Source organism: Prionailurus bengalensis, chromosome E4, assembly GCF_016509475.1.
Source record: "Prionailurus bengalensis isolate Pbe53 chromosome E4, Fcat_Pben_1.1_paternal_pri, whole genome shotgun sequence".
NCBI classification, from domain to species: domain Eukaryota; kingdom Metazoa; phylum Chordata; class Mammalia; order Carnivora; family Felidae; genus Prionailurus; species Prionailurus bengalensis.
Genome location: NC_057360.1, coordinates 24,408,642 through 24,424,966, shown reverse-complemented (window position 1 = coordinate 24,424,966; position 16,325 = coordinate 24,408,642). Strand labels below are relative to the sequence as shown.

The following is a 16,325-nucleotide window of genomic DNA, read 5'->3' as shown; positions in this document are numbered from 1 at the left end:
AAATGAGAGATTGAGGTTCTGGTTCTTGCTAAATGGAATTATGACAAAACGAATTAGAAGTTTGTTAGTTAAAATACATCATCTTCCTAAGATGGAAGTGGGAAACCACGAACATATTAAAAATATTGCACAAAGAGCAAGGCACAAGAGCAACCACATGCTTTGAGAAGCCCTCAGCCACTTTTTTCTAGTGGAGTTATGTGTTATGGGTGTTGACCTCTAACCTCACAACTTTAAAAATCATCAAAAGGCAAGTAAAATTCACAGCAAAAAAATAACTATGTTCTGTGTGCTTCCAAGTAGGTCCTTTGTTGTTGTAGCATCTCTCCAAATCCGCATCCGGCTTGGGCACCTGTCGACTTTCACCTCTCTGAAGGGCTCTTGAGTGGATTTTACCTCTCGACAGTAGCCCCCACACATGAAGGTTTAAGATTTCTAGAGAAAACCCCAATCCTCATTTGTCCTGGAGACATCTGTATTCGCCAAACATCGGACTTGAGAAAATAGTGTGGTATAACCTTGGACTCAGGCAGATAGGAGTTGGAATTCTAGTTCTGGCACTTATAAACCATGTGATCTTATATGTATTGCTAAGCTTTGGTTCTGAAGATAAAACATAGAAGGGGACTGACACATAGTAAGTACTCAATCAAGGGTGGCTTTTGTGTCTTAGTCCACTTACTCTCACTCCAACCAAATCTTGCGTTGGAAACTAAAAGCTGTGGTACTACCACATGCTGGGGGTGCTGTGTCATTGGCTTCCTGCTATTTGTGTTATATCTATTGATGTTGGAATTCATATATTTTATAAGCCCATGTAACTGGGCCACATGGACCTAGGCAGGATTATTTATGTTTCCATGTTAATAAACTACTTTTAAATGCTCTAAACACAACTGGCATTTGAAGAAATGTTCAAAAATACTTGGGAGGGTAAAATTATTCATACCTGTTTTTTATAAATTAGTTACTATGTATTATTCTTCTATTATGTCTTTCATGATCCTTGGGAACACAGTAAATGCTTATAAACGTGTGAATTTGTATCATCTATGGACTGATTGCATGTTACTGAGTTTCCTTAAGACTTGTTACCTAAATGGTGCTGTTACCAAATGACCCAAAAAGGGTGTGTGTGTGCCATTTTTTCCCCCTTTAAAAAATGGCAAAAGCAAAACGAAGAAAAATGGCTCAAATGAGACCATAAAACCACTGAGATTCAAGTAGAAGAGAATGGAAGGTAAAGAACTACTCTTGTGCCCAAAGTGCCCCTTATCATGTGTATCTTTTACAAGTCATCCTATCCCCTTTCCACCACGGCAGCCCTGCATCATGCTGTGCCCTAGGCTGACATTCAGCTGAGAGGACTCCATGGAGTTGGTTGTTTCCAGCTGGAGTCCATTCTGATTTAGTCCCTATGCTGTATTGTTAAATATATTTACTGTCTTTCTAAGCAAAGCTGATAGGCTGGCAGTCTTTGAACACACCCACCTCTGTGACTATAAAATATGGAGCTCCAGAATTTTCTCTAACACTATAGTCATGAAAATGATGTTAAGGATTTTACAAAAAAGTATTGCAGTATCACTTGTTTTCATCTGAAGTTTGTAGAGTTATGCTGTGCCTACTTTACCTATTATTTAACTTCTCTTAACTCACAGCCCTATGAATTGCCTTAAAAAAAAAATGTTTCTTTTTGAAAGAGAGAGAGACAGAGCGTGAGTGGGGCAGGGGCAGAGAGGGAGACCCAGAATCTGAAGCAGCTCCAGGCTCTGAGCCGTCAGCACAGAGCCTGATGGGAGGCTCGAACACAGGAGCTGTGAGATCATGACCTGAGCCGAAGTCGGATGCTCAACCCACTGAGCCACGCAGGCGCGCCTCCTGTTGAGTTTCTCAACCTTTAAAGCAGGCGTCTAGTCTAGGCGCACCGTCTAGGCAGCGGTGCGAGAAAGGGCTCAGAAGCTGGTAAGAAATGAGCGCAGCACACTCTGGTTTGGGTCTTTGGGCAGATACTCCAGGTGCTCAGCGAGCATCCAGAGGGCGAGGAATCATTCCAAAGGCTCTGGTGGTGCTCTGAGATCATCGACGACTGTCTCCTTTTCTCCACTACTTTGTATTTGAATAAAGTAGTTTTAGAAACCTGTACCAAATTACTTCTTGTCAAGAGCACAACCTTCTGGTAAAACAGGAAATCTTCCCTCGTAATTAATCACACATTCATAAGTGTTAAAATAGGAGTTAGAAAAATAAATTATTCAACACTGACATTTTATTTTCTGAACTTTATCATTTTTACAAAACAAAAAGCAGGTATCAAAAACAGCAAAGAGGTTATAGAATTTCCCCACCAGTTTTCACATAAGACAGTGATTATGAAACTGGCGCCCAATGTGAATACGAAACACAGGCTGATTTCCCTCTTGGTCATATGCATTTGGGTGGTTTGTTTTGGAGCCACTGAATAATAACTTTTTATAAGCACCGGTCATTTTTTGAGAACCCATTTGGTTTGTCCAACAAGTAAACACTTTTTGCTATGCGGCATTTTCCTTTTTGAAGAACCACTAAGCTAAAATACAGAATGTGTAGATGTCTGGATCTGAACCAAAGCTTTTAAGATCCTATTTACCCTGAAGAACACTGAAGACATTTATAGGGTATATCAAATACTAGTTATGTACCTCATCATGTCTAAGGCAGCTATTAGAGTTCTAAATAAATCAGCATTTCATTCACAGGCTGCCCAGAGTTTGAACTTCATCAAAGTTTTCATGTCTTTTCTGATTTGGAGTAGTTTCCCCAAATAGGGTCATATTATTGGAACAAAGTTTTATGCTCAGGCCAAACAGGCTCTGGCATTTCATAGATACATTTTTGTAGAGCAAGACTTCTTGCTCTGGACCCTGGAGACCACAGAGAAATCGAGAGGCCATGATTACTGGGTGCGGAGAGGAAGAGGCATACTTAAGCTCACATGATCTGGAGGTAAGCAGAAACAAAGGTGGAACTCGCTCGTGCTGTTCACCCACCACCTGTTCCAGAAACACATTTTGCTTAAATACGGGAATTATGGTCCAGTTTTGCAATGTTAATAGCTGCCAGTTTCTCAAAGGTATTTTTTGTAAAGATCATTTCCTGGCTAGCAATGAGTTAGGAAACTGGCCTCAAATTCAGATCAAATTTTTCACTATTAGTCAAAAACAAAACAGAACACCTCAAAAAAACAAAAATGCAAACAAAACAAAAAAAACCCCCACCAGCCAATAGGGGTTAAAATTGCACACTTAAACTTGAAGGCAAATTATATTATATACAGACAGGTATACACATCACCGTAATAGTTTTGAGAGCGTGAAACACTCCTGTTGAAACGTTTCCTCTATATTATCCCAATTTTCATGAAAGGAAAATTGATATGTAATCTCCTTCTTTACAGATATGAAAAAGGAAGCAAGAAGGCAAAGCTGAGAGAAACAGATGCTACCCCCAAGGGCAGCGGTGGCATTTGGTTGTTTTGGTCTTTGTACCAGCAACTCCCACACCCAGAGGAGAGACCCAGACCCTGCTGGGCTACACAGTTTTCCTTGCAGTCAGCACTCGAACAATGGACCCCACTCCTCCGGCAGCAAGTGCCTAAAAACAGACCAAAACGTAAATGTTGACAGAATCATAAAGGGTCAGTCCTCATACCAAATAGAACATTTTTCTTTTAGAAGGAATGTGTGCAGCTACCGATTTTGAATTCTTTAATTTTCATAAATACTTCTTGAACTCCTGTCATGTCCCAGGGACTGTTCTTGGCACTGGGGATACAGTCCCTACCCTTATGTACCTACACGCTAGTGAGATACTAGTTTACATTCTAGTATGTTGTTTTCAAATAACAGTATGTTCTTAAAGATTTACAGCATGTTCTTGCCTAAAACAGGTGCTCAAGTATAGATTTAGGATATTCACTTTATTCTCTTCTTAGCACGGGCAGGAAGAAATCGAAACCGAGAGCAACTGTCCTAAGTTCCTTTAGATTAGCCAGTTTGTCAGATTCTTTTTATTCTCCCAAGCTAAGAATATATTATTTAATAGCTAAGAACTTAGGAACTTTAATTTTGACTTTACCTTAAAAAACTGGAAGTCATGACTAAGCATCAGGAATTTGAAGCTCTGGTTTACTTACTGAATACTTTTATGTACTGGGTACTATGCTAGATGCTAGGGATATAGCATCTTCTGGTCTATTGGGAAGGGACAGACATGTAGAGATCATTACTATACTATAATATAGTATAATATTCTGTTCACACAAGTGTGCACTGGGGTGTAAGGAGCCACTGAGGTAGAGAAAATCACGAGCAGAAGTACACAGGTGTGAAACGGCATGGGGTGTTCTGGGAAGCAATACTACTGTGCTCGCTGCTGGAGCACAGGGAGAAGAACATGAAGAGGAGCGGCTGGACCTGGGAACTCGGGCTTTATTCTGCAGGTGACTGACAGGGTAGATCTGGGTTTTCGAGAGGACACTCTGGCGACCGGGTGGAGAAGAGATTTGAGGGAGGTGAAATTGGTAGCCGGGGGCCTGTTTAGGAAGCTACGGCAACAGACTGGGAGAGACGCTGTGAAGAGTTGCATTAGAGGTGTATCTGAGTAGATGGCTGGAGAAGCGTTTAGGAGACAGATTGGCAAAAACCAGTGAGTGATGTTAGGAAGCAATGAAAACTTAATATTAGCCTCAGTTTGCTTCCCCACCCACCAAAAGGCAAATAATTTTTATGAGGGTTAAATGAGTTAATCTTTACAAGGTGCTTGGAATACAGTAAGTGCTCCATCAAGGTCTACTATGATCCTGAGACTAGACAGGAGCTAGGTTGCTTAGGTTTTTAAGCTGGCTCTTCACCTCTAAATTGAGGATGATAAAGATGTTTTATACCTTATGGCGCTGTTTTAAGGAGTGAATGAAACATAAACTAACGGTACAGTGGCTGGCAAATGGAACGTGTTCCTGAAGAGGATGACCATATACGTTATTCTCCAAGTGGGACACTGGGGAGTGAAAGGGAACTATTCATAATTATGTTGGGAAAACAGGCATAAACTGGGGCAAACGGGAGGTATGGTTACCGTGTCCATAAATGTTAATTCTCTTTATTTGACAGTGCATGAGAGACCAAGTGACTTGACCAAGACTAATCGATAAGTTTTACTACCTATTCTTATTTCCGAATGTGCTTTCACTCAGACACACACAATAGCTTCTGAAAACCTGAGTTCCGGGAATTGTAAGATATTAGAGAACATACCCCCTCTCTGTGGTTGTTTCTATTTAAATGTTACACTGCTTACATTAATATTAATATTACCTAAGTGCTGGGTGTTAAAAATTACCTTACCAACTTTTAAGCTAAAGCTAAAAATTCCCCTTAACTATTTTTTTTAATGGACAGTGTACTATCTGCAGAATGAAATGCATAAAAAAATACAGGAATTCTTCATCCCACCTGTGAGTTTTTTAAATCATACACTTTGCTACGTTAACCATCCGTAAGTGTAAAATTCAGTAGCATTCATTACATTCCCAGGATTCTACAGTCACCACCACTGTCTATTTCCAATACTTTTTCATCACCCTAAAAAGAAATGCTGTTCCCATTAAGCAGTAACTCTATTCTCCCTCCTCCCCAGTCCCTTGTAACCTCTAATCTATTTTCTGTTTCTCTGAATTTGCCTAGTCTAGATATTTGATAGAAGTGGAATCTCACAGTATTTGTCTTTTCGTACCTGGCTTATTTCACCTTGAGTAATGTTTTCGGGGTTCATCAATGCTGTGTCACGTGTCATAATTTCCTTTATTTGGTTGTCCAATAAACAAAATGTGGTGTATGCATAAAATGGATTATCTGTTCATCTGTCCATGGGCACTTGGGTTGTTTCTACCTTTTGGCCACAGTCCAAGAATTCTTGATTTTTACTGTTTCTTTTCAAGGTTTGCATTTAGTTCAAAGTTCAAGATTATGTTAAATGAACAATAATCATTACTGAATAAATGTGCTGCAAATCAGAATCTCTTAGGACCAAGGCAGTAAGCATAAAATCTAACTTTCACTTTCACACATTTATTTGTAAAGACAAAGATGTATAACCAACAAGTCAAAGTAATTATCCAGATGAGAGGAGTTGTCATTGTCACTATTATAAAGGAGCTGGCCACAGAGATTTATAATTCATAACTCACCTTTTCATGCCATTGCAATAACACAGCACTGCTATTGTCAGAGGGACTCTCGAAGCCTTTATAAATATACTTCATTAGAAGATCCACACCGTTCTTGTCCAGGGACTGAACTGCCTTTTCAATATCATTAGCTTTAAAAGAGATGAGCACCTTCAAGACGATGCTGCCTGCTCGATCCTGAGGATAAGAACAGAACATTTAGACATATGCGTGCCAAGTGGTTGCTCTAGAAAGGCCACACTGAGACGGTGACATTTAAAACCTGAAGGACATGAAAGAAGAATCCTTGGGGGTATCAGAGAACAGTATGTTGGTCAGAGGAAAGAACTGCTGTTAGTGTGTATTCCGGGTGTTCAAGGAACAGCAAGAAGATCCCCGGTGGCCAGAGTGATAACGGTGGAAGAGTAGGACGTAGGACGGGTCAGAGGGGTGGCGGGAGGGCAGACTGTGTAAGCCCTGCAGGCCACCGTGGGGACAACAGCGATATAACCTGACTTGTATTTCAACAGGATCACTTTGGCCACCATACGGAGAATAAGCTGAGGTGGGACTGGTGTGGGGCAGGGGACAAGGCAGAAGGAGGGAGCCCAGTTTGGAAGTTATGGCAATAACACAGGCTGGTTTTGGCTAGCATGGTAGCAGTGGAGGGGGTCAGATTCTTGATGTATCTGAAGGAGCGCTGACAGGATTTGCTTACAGATAGAGGTGCTAATTTGCCAATGCTATTGAACCCACATTTCAGTTGTACTTCTTGTACTCAGAAAAAGATCTGAAGGCAAAATGAGCTGCTGTTCTACCTTGAACCATCCTTCAAAAACAATACGCTCAGAAAACTTAAATTTTAAGTTTTATATCTATAGTCAAGATATAAGATACAGTGATCTTCATTTATAATTTTTTTTCTTTGATAAAAGGCTGCTCCAACAGCAAAGTTATTTTTTCACCCATGAAGCCAAGCAAAGAGAACATTTAATTTACCCTTCCAACGGTTCACTTCTCCTATTCAAGAAAGAGTGATCTCTTCGGAATTCCTACTGATCAGGGTTTTACAGAATGTTTCTACCTCCTATTGCTGTTTTCAGTTTAAAGACTATGCAATTACCCAATTTAGAAAAATATTCTTACAATTCTCCACCCACAAACTGTGATTAAAAACTCAGCCACATAAAAGCAGAAGGTGGTAAAATTGAAATTTCAATGACGTTCCCCACCATTTTCAAAAACCAAAGAAATGTTTCCTCTTATTGTGGCCTAGATAATTATTATGCATTTGCCCAAACTGTTACTAATACTCAATAAAGAGATCCTTAGGGCTCCTATGGACAATGGGTTCAGAGCCCTGGGCCACATTTTAAACACTAAGTAAATGTTCTTAAGAATCACTGAAAGACTGCTGCCCAGGAATGTAAGTCAGGTTTTGCTGAAGGGCAGTTTGGCCATAACACTTGTACCAAAAGTCTTAAAAAACGTGCATTCTCAAATTCAGCAATGCACTTCTAGGAATTTATTCAAAGGAAACAAATAAGAATTTATGCAAAATTGTTCATTTCAAAAAAAAAGGTCAATATTTTAAATATATGACAAAGGGAGATTAGTTATATGTAAACCGCAGCGTATCTATATACAGGCATTAAAAAAGATGCTGATAGAAATAAACTTATTGCCAAGATAAGATATTCATGTACATTGCAAAAAGAAAAAAAGTCAGTTATAAAACTCCATTTTTATTAAAAAAAATACCAATAGATAAGCTCTATAAATATATATTAACACCAAAAAGTAATAACCAATTATCTCTGGACAGTAGGATGATGATGATTACTAGTTTTCTATAAACATTTAATTCTTATATAATTTAGAAAAATTTTTAAAAAGCAACCAAGTAGAATCGCTTTACTTCGTAAAAGTTTTGTTTATTCTTCAAGCCTTTGCTCAACTTCAACCTGAGTGGCCTCCATGGAACATACAAAATGCTCTCTTATCATAGCTCAATATCAGAGTGCTAACTTTTCTTATGTAAATTTTTACCTATCTAGCTGCATTGTGAGCTCTTGTATGTAAAAGACAGTAAACAGTTAAAAGATTTGTTGATTTCAAGACACTTCCAGGATTTTGGTAAGAATGCTAAGATATCAGCAGAGATCACTGAGTTGTCTGTGACTCACCTTCACCGCCTGACTCTTGGTGTTGATGGGGGGATTTTTCAGAGCTGCCTGTAGGGCAGCGGTCATGTTTCCTGTGATGGAGGTTAAGGGCATAGCAGGAGAGGGCAGGCCTCAGGAAAGCCCTGGCTCTTAAGCCTTGACTTTTACATTGAAAAATTACCATGGTCACTACGTTCAATATTGTAAAACTCAACATGTTGGTTTCAAGGATGTCAGTCAAAGGTATGATACTGAAAACACTAGAGAAGGTAATAAAGCAACCACCAGCTCTTGCGTGGCTCCAATTACTAAATGAACACTTTGATAGCCTTTCATTTTCCAGTAAGACACATGCAAACATTATCCAAAGCTATATTAAAAGAATAGGTCCCAACATGAAACACCTATCCTCAACCAAAATGTCTTTTATGTGATTCTAACTGGAAAAATGAAAGACCAAACTTTTGCTAGACTTATATTCTACATTAACTGAAATGCTGGTAGAAAATACTGGTCATTATTCTAGCAATCGAAATGATACACATTAGCAATCTCTCAATATTGATGAAAAGAGGCATCACAAAAGAGCTAATAATTCAGTGACTTTTTAGGCAGCAGCTTAATTTTTCTGTTTTGGATATTTTCTCTTATATTTCATAAAGGTTATTAAAACTGTCTTATGTCATACCTATTAAATTTAGTCTTTGGAAGCACTAGTGAGTTAGCAAGTACGAGGCACGGAAGGCCAATCAGACTGTCAGAATCTACAATCATTCCCCTAAAAGGAAAACCAGAGTTCACTTGTTCCTCCAACTGTAGTGCCTGACCAAAGCTTGTCTCTCGGTTGTAACAAGTGAAGAAGAGACAATATCTTTTTATTTTATACAAAGCAGACCCATTATATGAATACAGCAGTACCAGTTAAGAGTTATCACCCATCAACCTACAGTTAGTTTCACAAAACATCATTTATCCATCACAAAGAATGTTTTCAGACAGAATAATGTTCATTGCTTCTGGGGGGGGAGGGGGGATCGTCTGACAAAAAAACAAAAAACCAAAACCAAAAACACAAGCCTTAGGGTTGGTGGTAAGCTGTTATTTTCAAGGCTTAACGAACTTCTAGAAAAAGCATGCCTTTTGCAAGATTGGCTCATTTTTAAGACCCAAAACATTTAAGTATTTAAATAATGAAAAATAGCAACAGCTGACTATGAAGGTTGTGGAAATCAAAGAAACATCTGTATGTTGGTAAATGTTTAATGCTGTATTTTAGGTGCCTTTAAGACTAGATATAATTAGAACCAAATATTTTCACTCATATTTCCCCATTATACTTTAATAGGATATAGATGAGGAAAGGGTTTTAAAAAGTCTTATCTTATGAATACATTAGAGAATAATCAGAAATAAATGAGTTCAGTAATTGAGAATCTCTAAAACTACAGCTTTAGTTGTTGCAACATTTACATTTTTCTAAAAAATATCTGGTGCAAATGTTCAAATTATGAATATTCAAATATGCAAAAACAAAAACCAGGAACTGACAGCCACATTTTAACTGAAATGGAAACGATTTCAGGATTACAAAAACCATTCTGCTTCGTACAAATGACTCATCGTCTATTTTATTCTTCATCTATTTTATTCGCTGGGGTTTATTTTAAATATTTCCAGGGATTCTCCACATGCAAGCTCTTTCTATTGTCCCTTGCTTATTAGCAGGTAAAAGGCTCCAAGCTTCCTTCGCCCGAGTTGGTTGCTTTGGACTCACCCCACCCCCCCTCCCCGGGTTAGCAAATTGTTTATCTTGCAACCTATATATTGCCAAATTCCTTTCTCTTAAAAAAAAAAAAAAAGAAAAGAAAAGAAAGAAAGAAAAGCAAAAAAGCCCACGGGCTAAAAGGACAGAGGGCCTCAATTCTGCAAATCGCCCCTTCACTGCCGGCAAGGAATAAACTCCCCCAACGCTGCCAAAACCAAACCACCAGAACAGAAGCAGCCCGCTCCTCCCAATCAGAAATTTCTGGAGCCACCGTGGCCCCGGCAGGCACCGTCCTGCGGAGGACAACTTAGGCGCCCTCCGAGGGCCACAGAGCAGCACCAGATGCCTCCCCCCGCGCCGCGAGGGCGCGGCCGCCCTGCCAGTTCCCTGCAGGCAGCAACTCCGGCCGCAACCTGAGGAATCGGGGGCGGGAAAGGCGCGCCGGGAAGGGCAAGTTTCCCAGGCGGGACCCTGGGGTCCCGGGGCGACTCGGTTAGAAATGGGAGCGTCCCCTGCCCTCTCAGAGTGCGGGAGCCCAAAGAGACAGGTGAGCTCCGCGCCTGTGCCCCGGGAGCGGCCTCGGCTTCGCAGACCCTGCCGGCGGCGGGGTCCGGGGAGAGGGGCGCGGTGGGGTACGGAGGCCGGCAAACGCAAGGATATTGCCGCAGGCAGGAGTCCACCTCGCCTTCGTCGGGCCCGGCCTGCCCGTCGCCCCCGTCTTCCTCGTCCACGAACTTGTTCTCGTCGTACTCATCCACGTCCACCTTCCGGAACCGGGCCGACGACACCGTGTTCTTCGACATCCCCGATCCGGACCGGTGGCAAAAGCCTCTTGTTGGTGCTGCCTCTACCTCGGTAAGCGTAGCCCACCCACCGGGAACCCGCAGCCTGGCGCCTTCACTTCCCTCTTCCGCTCTGGGGCGTCGCCGGCAGCCGGGGCTCGGGCGCTTCTGGGCCTGCGCGCTGGCGGCGCTCCTTCCTCCTCAGCTTCATGCTCTTCTCTAGCCTCCTACGCCGCCCCCACTCTTCCCCGGGGAGCGCGCGCGAGGGAGGGAGCGCGCTCGATGCGGTGCGCAGGCGCAGGCTCTCCGCAGGAAAGGGGCGGGGCTGGGCGAAGAAGGCGGGGGCGGGAGGGGGCGGGGCAGAAGGGAGGGCCGAAAGCGGTGCCGCGGGCAGAGCTAAGAGGCGATTGGACGTCCGAGGACGTCACGTGATCCTCAGGGGGTTTCCATAGCAACGCTTCTCTGCGGTCCAGCCTAGGGGGTCTTAGGTTGGCGGCTATGGGCACTGGGGGCGGGTGGCTTTTGCTGCCGCCGCCGCTGCCAGCGACCCGTCGTCGGGGTCCTGCGTGAGGTCCGGCTGGCCCGGACTCGCCTGTGGGGTGGGATGGACTGGTTACCGGACCAAGTCCCCTGCAGTTGGCAGGAGTATGGGGCGGAGTGATGCACGCCCCGGCGCCCAGTGTCGTTCTAGTTGTCAGAGGCATCACTTCGGACCGTGCGCTGCCGGTGGCTGCGGTCCCGAGCCGGGAGCCCCTTTGCCGGGGTTGGAACTACGCTGCGCGGCCAGCGGGAGGTCCCCAAGGACGGAGTCGAAAGGTCATATCTTATCTGTCAGTGCTGTGTACAGCATCCCGACCGCACCTGCAGAGCCGGAACTAGGTATTATATCCATTGCGAGGGAGGGGGATGTTGTGGGCAGGGGCTGGGGTGACAAAACTGGGGTGAACCTGTGGAATTTGGGGTAGGGTCAGCTACTGACATCTTAAAATAAGTGGTTGTTGGGAGCAAGAATGCTAGAAAAGGATAGGGGCGAGATATACTCTCCGGTGCTGAGGGGAAACAAAATGTGTAAGGATTAGTAGAAGCCAGACCTTTAAGATATATATTTGTGATTTAAGATTTATATGATCCTGCTAGGCCAGCTTTTTAATTACATTTGACATCCTCATTTCTGAGAGCAAATCTCTTACTGAGGAGGTAAAGGCACTAAAACTAAGGAAATGGTAGTTGTGGTGTGTGTATAACACTGAAGTACAAATATTTGCAGAATAAAATTATTCTGGACATTTAGCTGGACACTGCTCAGATAGCTTTATGTTTTCCTGACATCCTATCAGATCTAGTTCAATTCCATCTGTAGCAGAAAGCTGGCTGTTTTCCTGTTAATACCCCAGCCTTTGGTTTCCTGTGCTGTATTGAAAAGAGCACTGGACTTAGAATAAGAAAACCCTGGCTCAAGTCTTGACTTCCACTCATAATCTATTTGATTAAGGCTGCCACTTAAAATTATGAATTTCAGGTTCCTTGTTGTTAAAGTGGAGCTGATAATGTGTACTTCACAAGACTGTTCTGAGGATTAAATACAGGAAAGTGTTTTGAAGCTCTAAAATTCTACATAAATGTAAAATGCATGTTACCTGTACCTTTGATTTTGGCACTAGTCATATGAATTACTTAATGATATATCATGTTTTATCTTGCTCCTGGAAGAGATCAAAAGATTCTGGAGGACAAGGTCTTGGCTTATATTTATTTTGTATCTTCCTTTACATTTGATATAATGCTAAGCATGCAGAAGGTACTCAATACATTCAGGTACTCAATTTTTTATTGATGAATGAATGAAATGTGAAAGGCAGTAGTTTTAAAGTCATCACACTGAGCATAATGAATCAGTAAGAAGAGGAAGAGAGATCTCAAAATCAAACATTTGTTGGACAGATATGCATACATATGCATATACGGATATGTATATCTCCATCGACATGTATGCGTATGTATATGTGTGTGTGTATATATATATATGTGTGTGTGTGTGTGTATATATATATATATATATATATAGAGAGAGAGAGAGAGAGAGAGAGAGAGAGAGAGGACGTGAGCAGGGGAAGGGCAAAGAGAGATGGAGACACAGAACCCAAGAGACAGAGACAGAGGCAGAGAGAGACAAAGAGAGTTCACAGGAATGGAATGCATCCTTTCCTCTTGGGAGGAAGAAGCAATATGGCATTTTTCTCTTCCCAATTAAATCACCTTTCTAGAAAATATATCATTTAGGTGATAGAAGTGACACTTCTTTAAATTAACATTCAAGTTATGAGCAAACACTGATAAAAACTCCCCTAAGGACTGTCTTAAGAGAGCAAAGGAAAATTTTCTACCTGTTGGTACTATTTATTTTACAAAGTCATATACCAAAGTATCAGACCATTACTATGGTGAGTGGCATTATATAACTTAGAATAAAGATTTGTTTTAATATTTCTTCCTCAGTTTCAATCTATTGCTAACTTTAATAAGAACTAAACAATATACTTGTTTTGATGTTGAAGATGATTGTACTTTTTGTTCTTCTAAATCAAGATTTTCTTTGAAGAGAAAATGAAACATTAGAAGTGCTATTGAGAGCAAATGGAAACAAGAATTTAAGAGCTAATGTATCCCCTCTTACATTTCTCTTCTTTTATATTAGGTCTTCTGTAGGAAATGTCTTTATTCTCTTATTTTAGAACTGGAAAAGAATCCTGGTGTAGAAATTAACTCAAGGGAATAGTGAGAGGAATTTAAAGAATCTAGTTGCTCAAGGGTATAATTGATTTGGTTACTCAGAATCTTGTTCTATATGTTGAATGTGTTAAATATAATTAATTCTCAGCCGCATATTGCATAATACATTTGAGATGTAATAATATCTAAAAAGTCCTTTCCCAGTGCAGTATTTTTTACTGTCTCACAATAAGTACCTAGAAAATAGTAGGCATGCAACACATTTTTATCTAATGAATGAATAATCTGACAATTTTGCAATCATATTTAGAGATCGAGTATTTCCTTTTTTTGCCCTAAAGTTTATTTATTTTGAGAGAGAGAGATGGAGTATATGTGAGTGGGGGAGGGGTAGAGAGAGAGAGAAAGAGAGAGAGAGAATCCCAAGGAGGAGAGCTCATAACCTGAGCCAAAATCAGGAGTTGGACTAAGTCACCCAGGTGCCCCAAGAGATTGAGTATTTCTTAATGGACACTTTCATTTCCTCCCTACCCCAATTAGCTAACCATTAAATCTATAAAGCTTTAGGGAAATGTGTGTGTGGGTATGTGTGAAGGAACCTGTCCTTAATTATCTTTTAATTATGTAATACATATTATTCAACACTCTTGCAAATTATAATTTTTAAAGTTAATTATAGTATTTAATTCATTTTAGGTAATATTATTCTCCCTATTTTAATTTTACAAATAAGTGTTGATCCCTGAAATAAAGATTTGAAGACATCTTATTTATTGTGCCAATAACCTGGTTTGGTTCAATACTAAAGTAAGATTAAATCTGAATTTTCTCAAGGTTAATGCTGCATGATACTATGTAGCTCCTGCTTATTTTCTGTGATAATGCAAAGAATGAAGGATCTTTTTAATTAGAAAGGATTTTGATAAAACTATCTTATAACACATCTTTTTTTTTTCCCCCGAATATTTTCAGCTGAGTGCTCTACCTACCATGTGCTTCTTTTCCCCAGCCTTGGGACTAAATACTTAACAAACCAAGACTTTGTATCTTATAGCAATGAAATGGAAGTGAGGTCAGTGTTAATCAAATATATCAAACATGTATTATATATATATATAAGATATATATAAAATATATATTTATATAATATATATATAAAATAAGTAAGTTTCAATTTTGGTAATGATGTAATACTACTGTTCTCTAGCAACATAAATAATACAATATAAAAAGACTTTTTAGCATGTTATCTACACTATAGTATGGTCTAATGCTTGTACATAATAATCAAATGAAGTGGTGCTGTTTTGAAACCACCAACCTCCCAAACTTGGAATGTTTGCTTTGTGATTATTTTAGCTTTACATAACTATGATTACATACTCAGGTAGAGTAGATAGGGTGAACTATTTAATAATGGGACCTTTATTTGTTTATATATTAGTACTTTTTAAAAAAGTTTATTTATTTTTGAGAGAGAGAGAGAGAGCGAGAGAGCATGTGAGTATGAGTGGGGGAGGGGCAAAGAGAGAGGGGGAGAGAGAGAGAGAATCCCAAGCAGACCCCACACTGTCAGTGCAGAGCCTGATGTGGGGCTCGATCCAACAAACCCATGAGATAATGACCTGAGCTGAAATCAAGAGTCACATGCTTAACTGATTGAGCCACCCAATGCCCCAGTACTAATTAATATATATTAGTACTTCTAAGATTAAAAAAAATTTTTTTTAATTTCTTTTTTTTATGTTTTATTTATTTTTAAGAGACAGAATGAGTGCAAGTGGGGGAGGGGCAGAGAGAGAGGGAGACACAGAATGGGAAGCAGGCTCCAGGCTCTGAGCTGTCAGCACACAGCCTGACATGACATGGGGCTCATACACATGTGCTGTGAGTTCATGACCTGAGCTGAAGTTGGACACTTCACTGACCGAGCCACCCAGGCACCCTAAAATTAAAAAAGTTTTAAATCTGTGTTCTTGTCTCAGGAAAAATATTTAGTGCTAAATGAAACAATAAACCTTGTTTGTTAAACATTGTTTTAAATGGGACTCTTTATCTATTTCATTTTTTTAATCTGCTTATGGTAATATAAAGAGAAGCTGTGGACTGCGGATTTTTAAAAGTTATTTATCCTATATTCTTTCCCACTAATGGGCTCTCTTATTGATGCTAACAGTTGTTTTAATCAAGGTTACATTTCTTGTCATACTATACAATCATAATATTTAAGATAATGATAATTTATATTTTCTTTTCTAATATTTATATCTTTTTTATTTTTCTTATCTTTTGCATTAGCTGGACTCTCAAAAACAGTGTCGAAAAATTGGGTGATAATAGGCATCTCCTCTTTGTTTCAATTTTATTGGAAATGGCGTTGGTATTTTACCAGTTTTATTTCCTATTGTTTTATGATATTTAGGAATGACTGTTGAAATGATCAAATGCTTTTTTTGAGAGGTCTAATGAGAAAAGCATATTATTTTATATCTTTTAATTTATAAATGTAATTAATTATATTTATATATTTTTTCGCACTGAACCATTTCCACATTTCCAGAATAAATTCTGATTACTATTTTAATTACTTGCTAGATTTGATTAGTTTATATTTTGTTTACATGATTTCAGAATCAGTATGTATAAGTGATATGGGCCCATAGTATTTCTTTGTGCTA

The 16,325-nt window shown here is 40.0% G+C and overlaps 2 protein-coding genes across 3 annotated transcripts in view; one reads left to right on the top strand and one right to left on the bottom strand.

Moving 5' to 3' along the window:
- Positions 1-2,247: 2,247 nt before the first annotated feature.
- ARPC5 (actin related protein 2/3 complex subunit 5) lies at positions 2,248-11,129 on the bottom strand. The gene is made up of 4 exons (XM_043567998.1): positions 10,796-11,129; positions 8,392-8,464; positions 6,227-6,403; positions 2,248-3,633 (listed from the first exon to the last, which is right to left on the bottom strand). The coding sequence occupies exons 1-4, from the start codon at positions 10,936-10,938 to the stop codon at positions 3,571-3,573; spliced, it is 456 nt and encodes a 151-aa protein (XP_043423933.1). The 5' UTR covers positions 10,939-11,129; the 3' UTR covers positions 2,248-3,570.
- Positions 11,130-11,419: 290 nt separating this feature from the next.
- The window catches only part of RGL1 (ral guanine nucleotide dissociation stimulator like 1), a 257,870-nt gene continuing 252,964 nt past the window's right edge, over positions 11,420-16,325 (top strand). Inside the window, exon 1 of one of the 2 annotated variants that reach the window (XM_043567990.1) lies at positions 11,420-11,796. The gene's annotated coding sequence lies outside the window, so the exon portion shown is untranslated. The remainder of the gene's footprint in view (positions 11,797-16,325) is intronic. The other variant, XM_043567992.1, reaches the window with a different exon arrangement.

Excerpts from the sequence above, each read along its gene's own strand:
- ARPC5 (XM_043567998.1), bottom strand. The coding sequence starts at position 10,938 with ATGTCGAAGAACACGGTGTCGTCGGCCCGGTTCCGGAAGGTGGACGTG. Across the intron at positions 8,465-10,795 it reads GTGGACTCCTGCCTGCGGCA|AGGAAACATGACCGCTGCCC; the intron begins ATATCCTTGCGT and ends AACCTCCATCAC. Across the intron at positions 3,634-6,226 it reads TATTGCAATGGCATGAAAAG|GCACTTGCTGCCGGAGGAGT; the intron begins GTGAGTTATGAA and ends GTCTGTTTTTAG.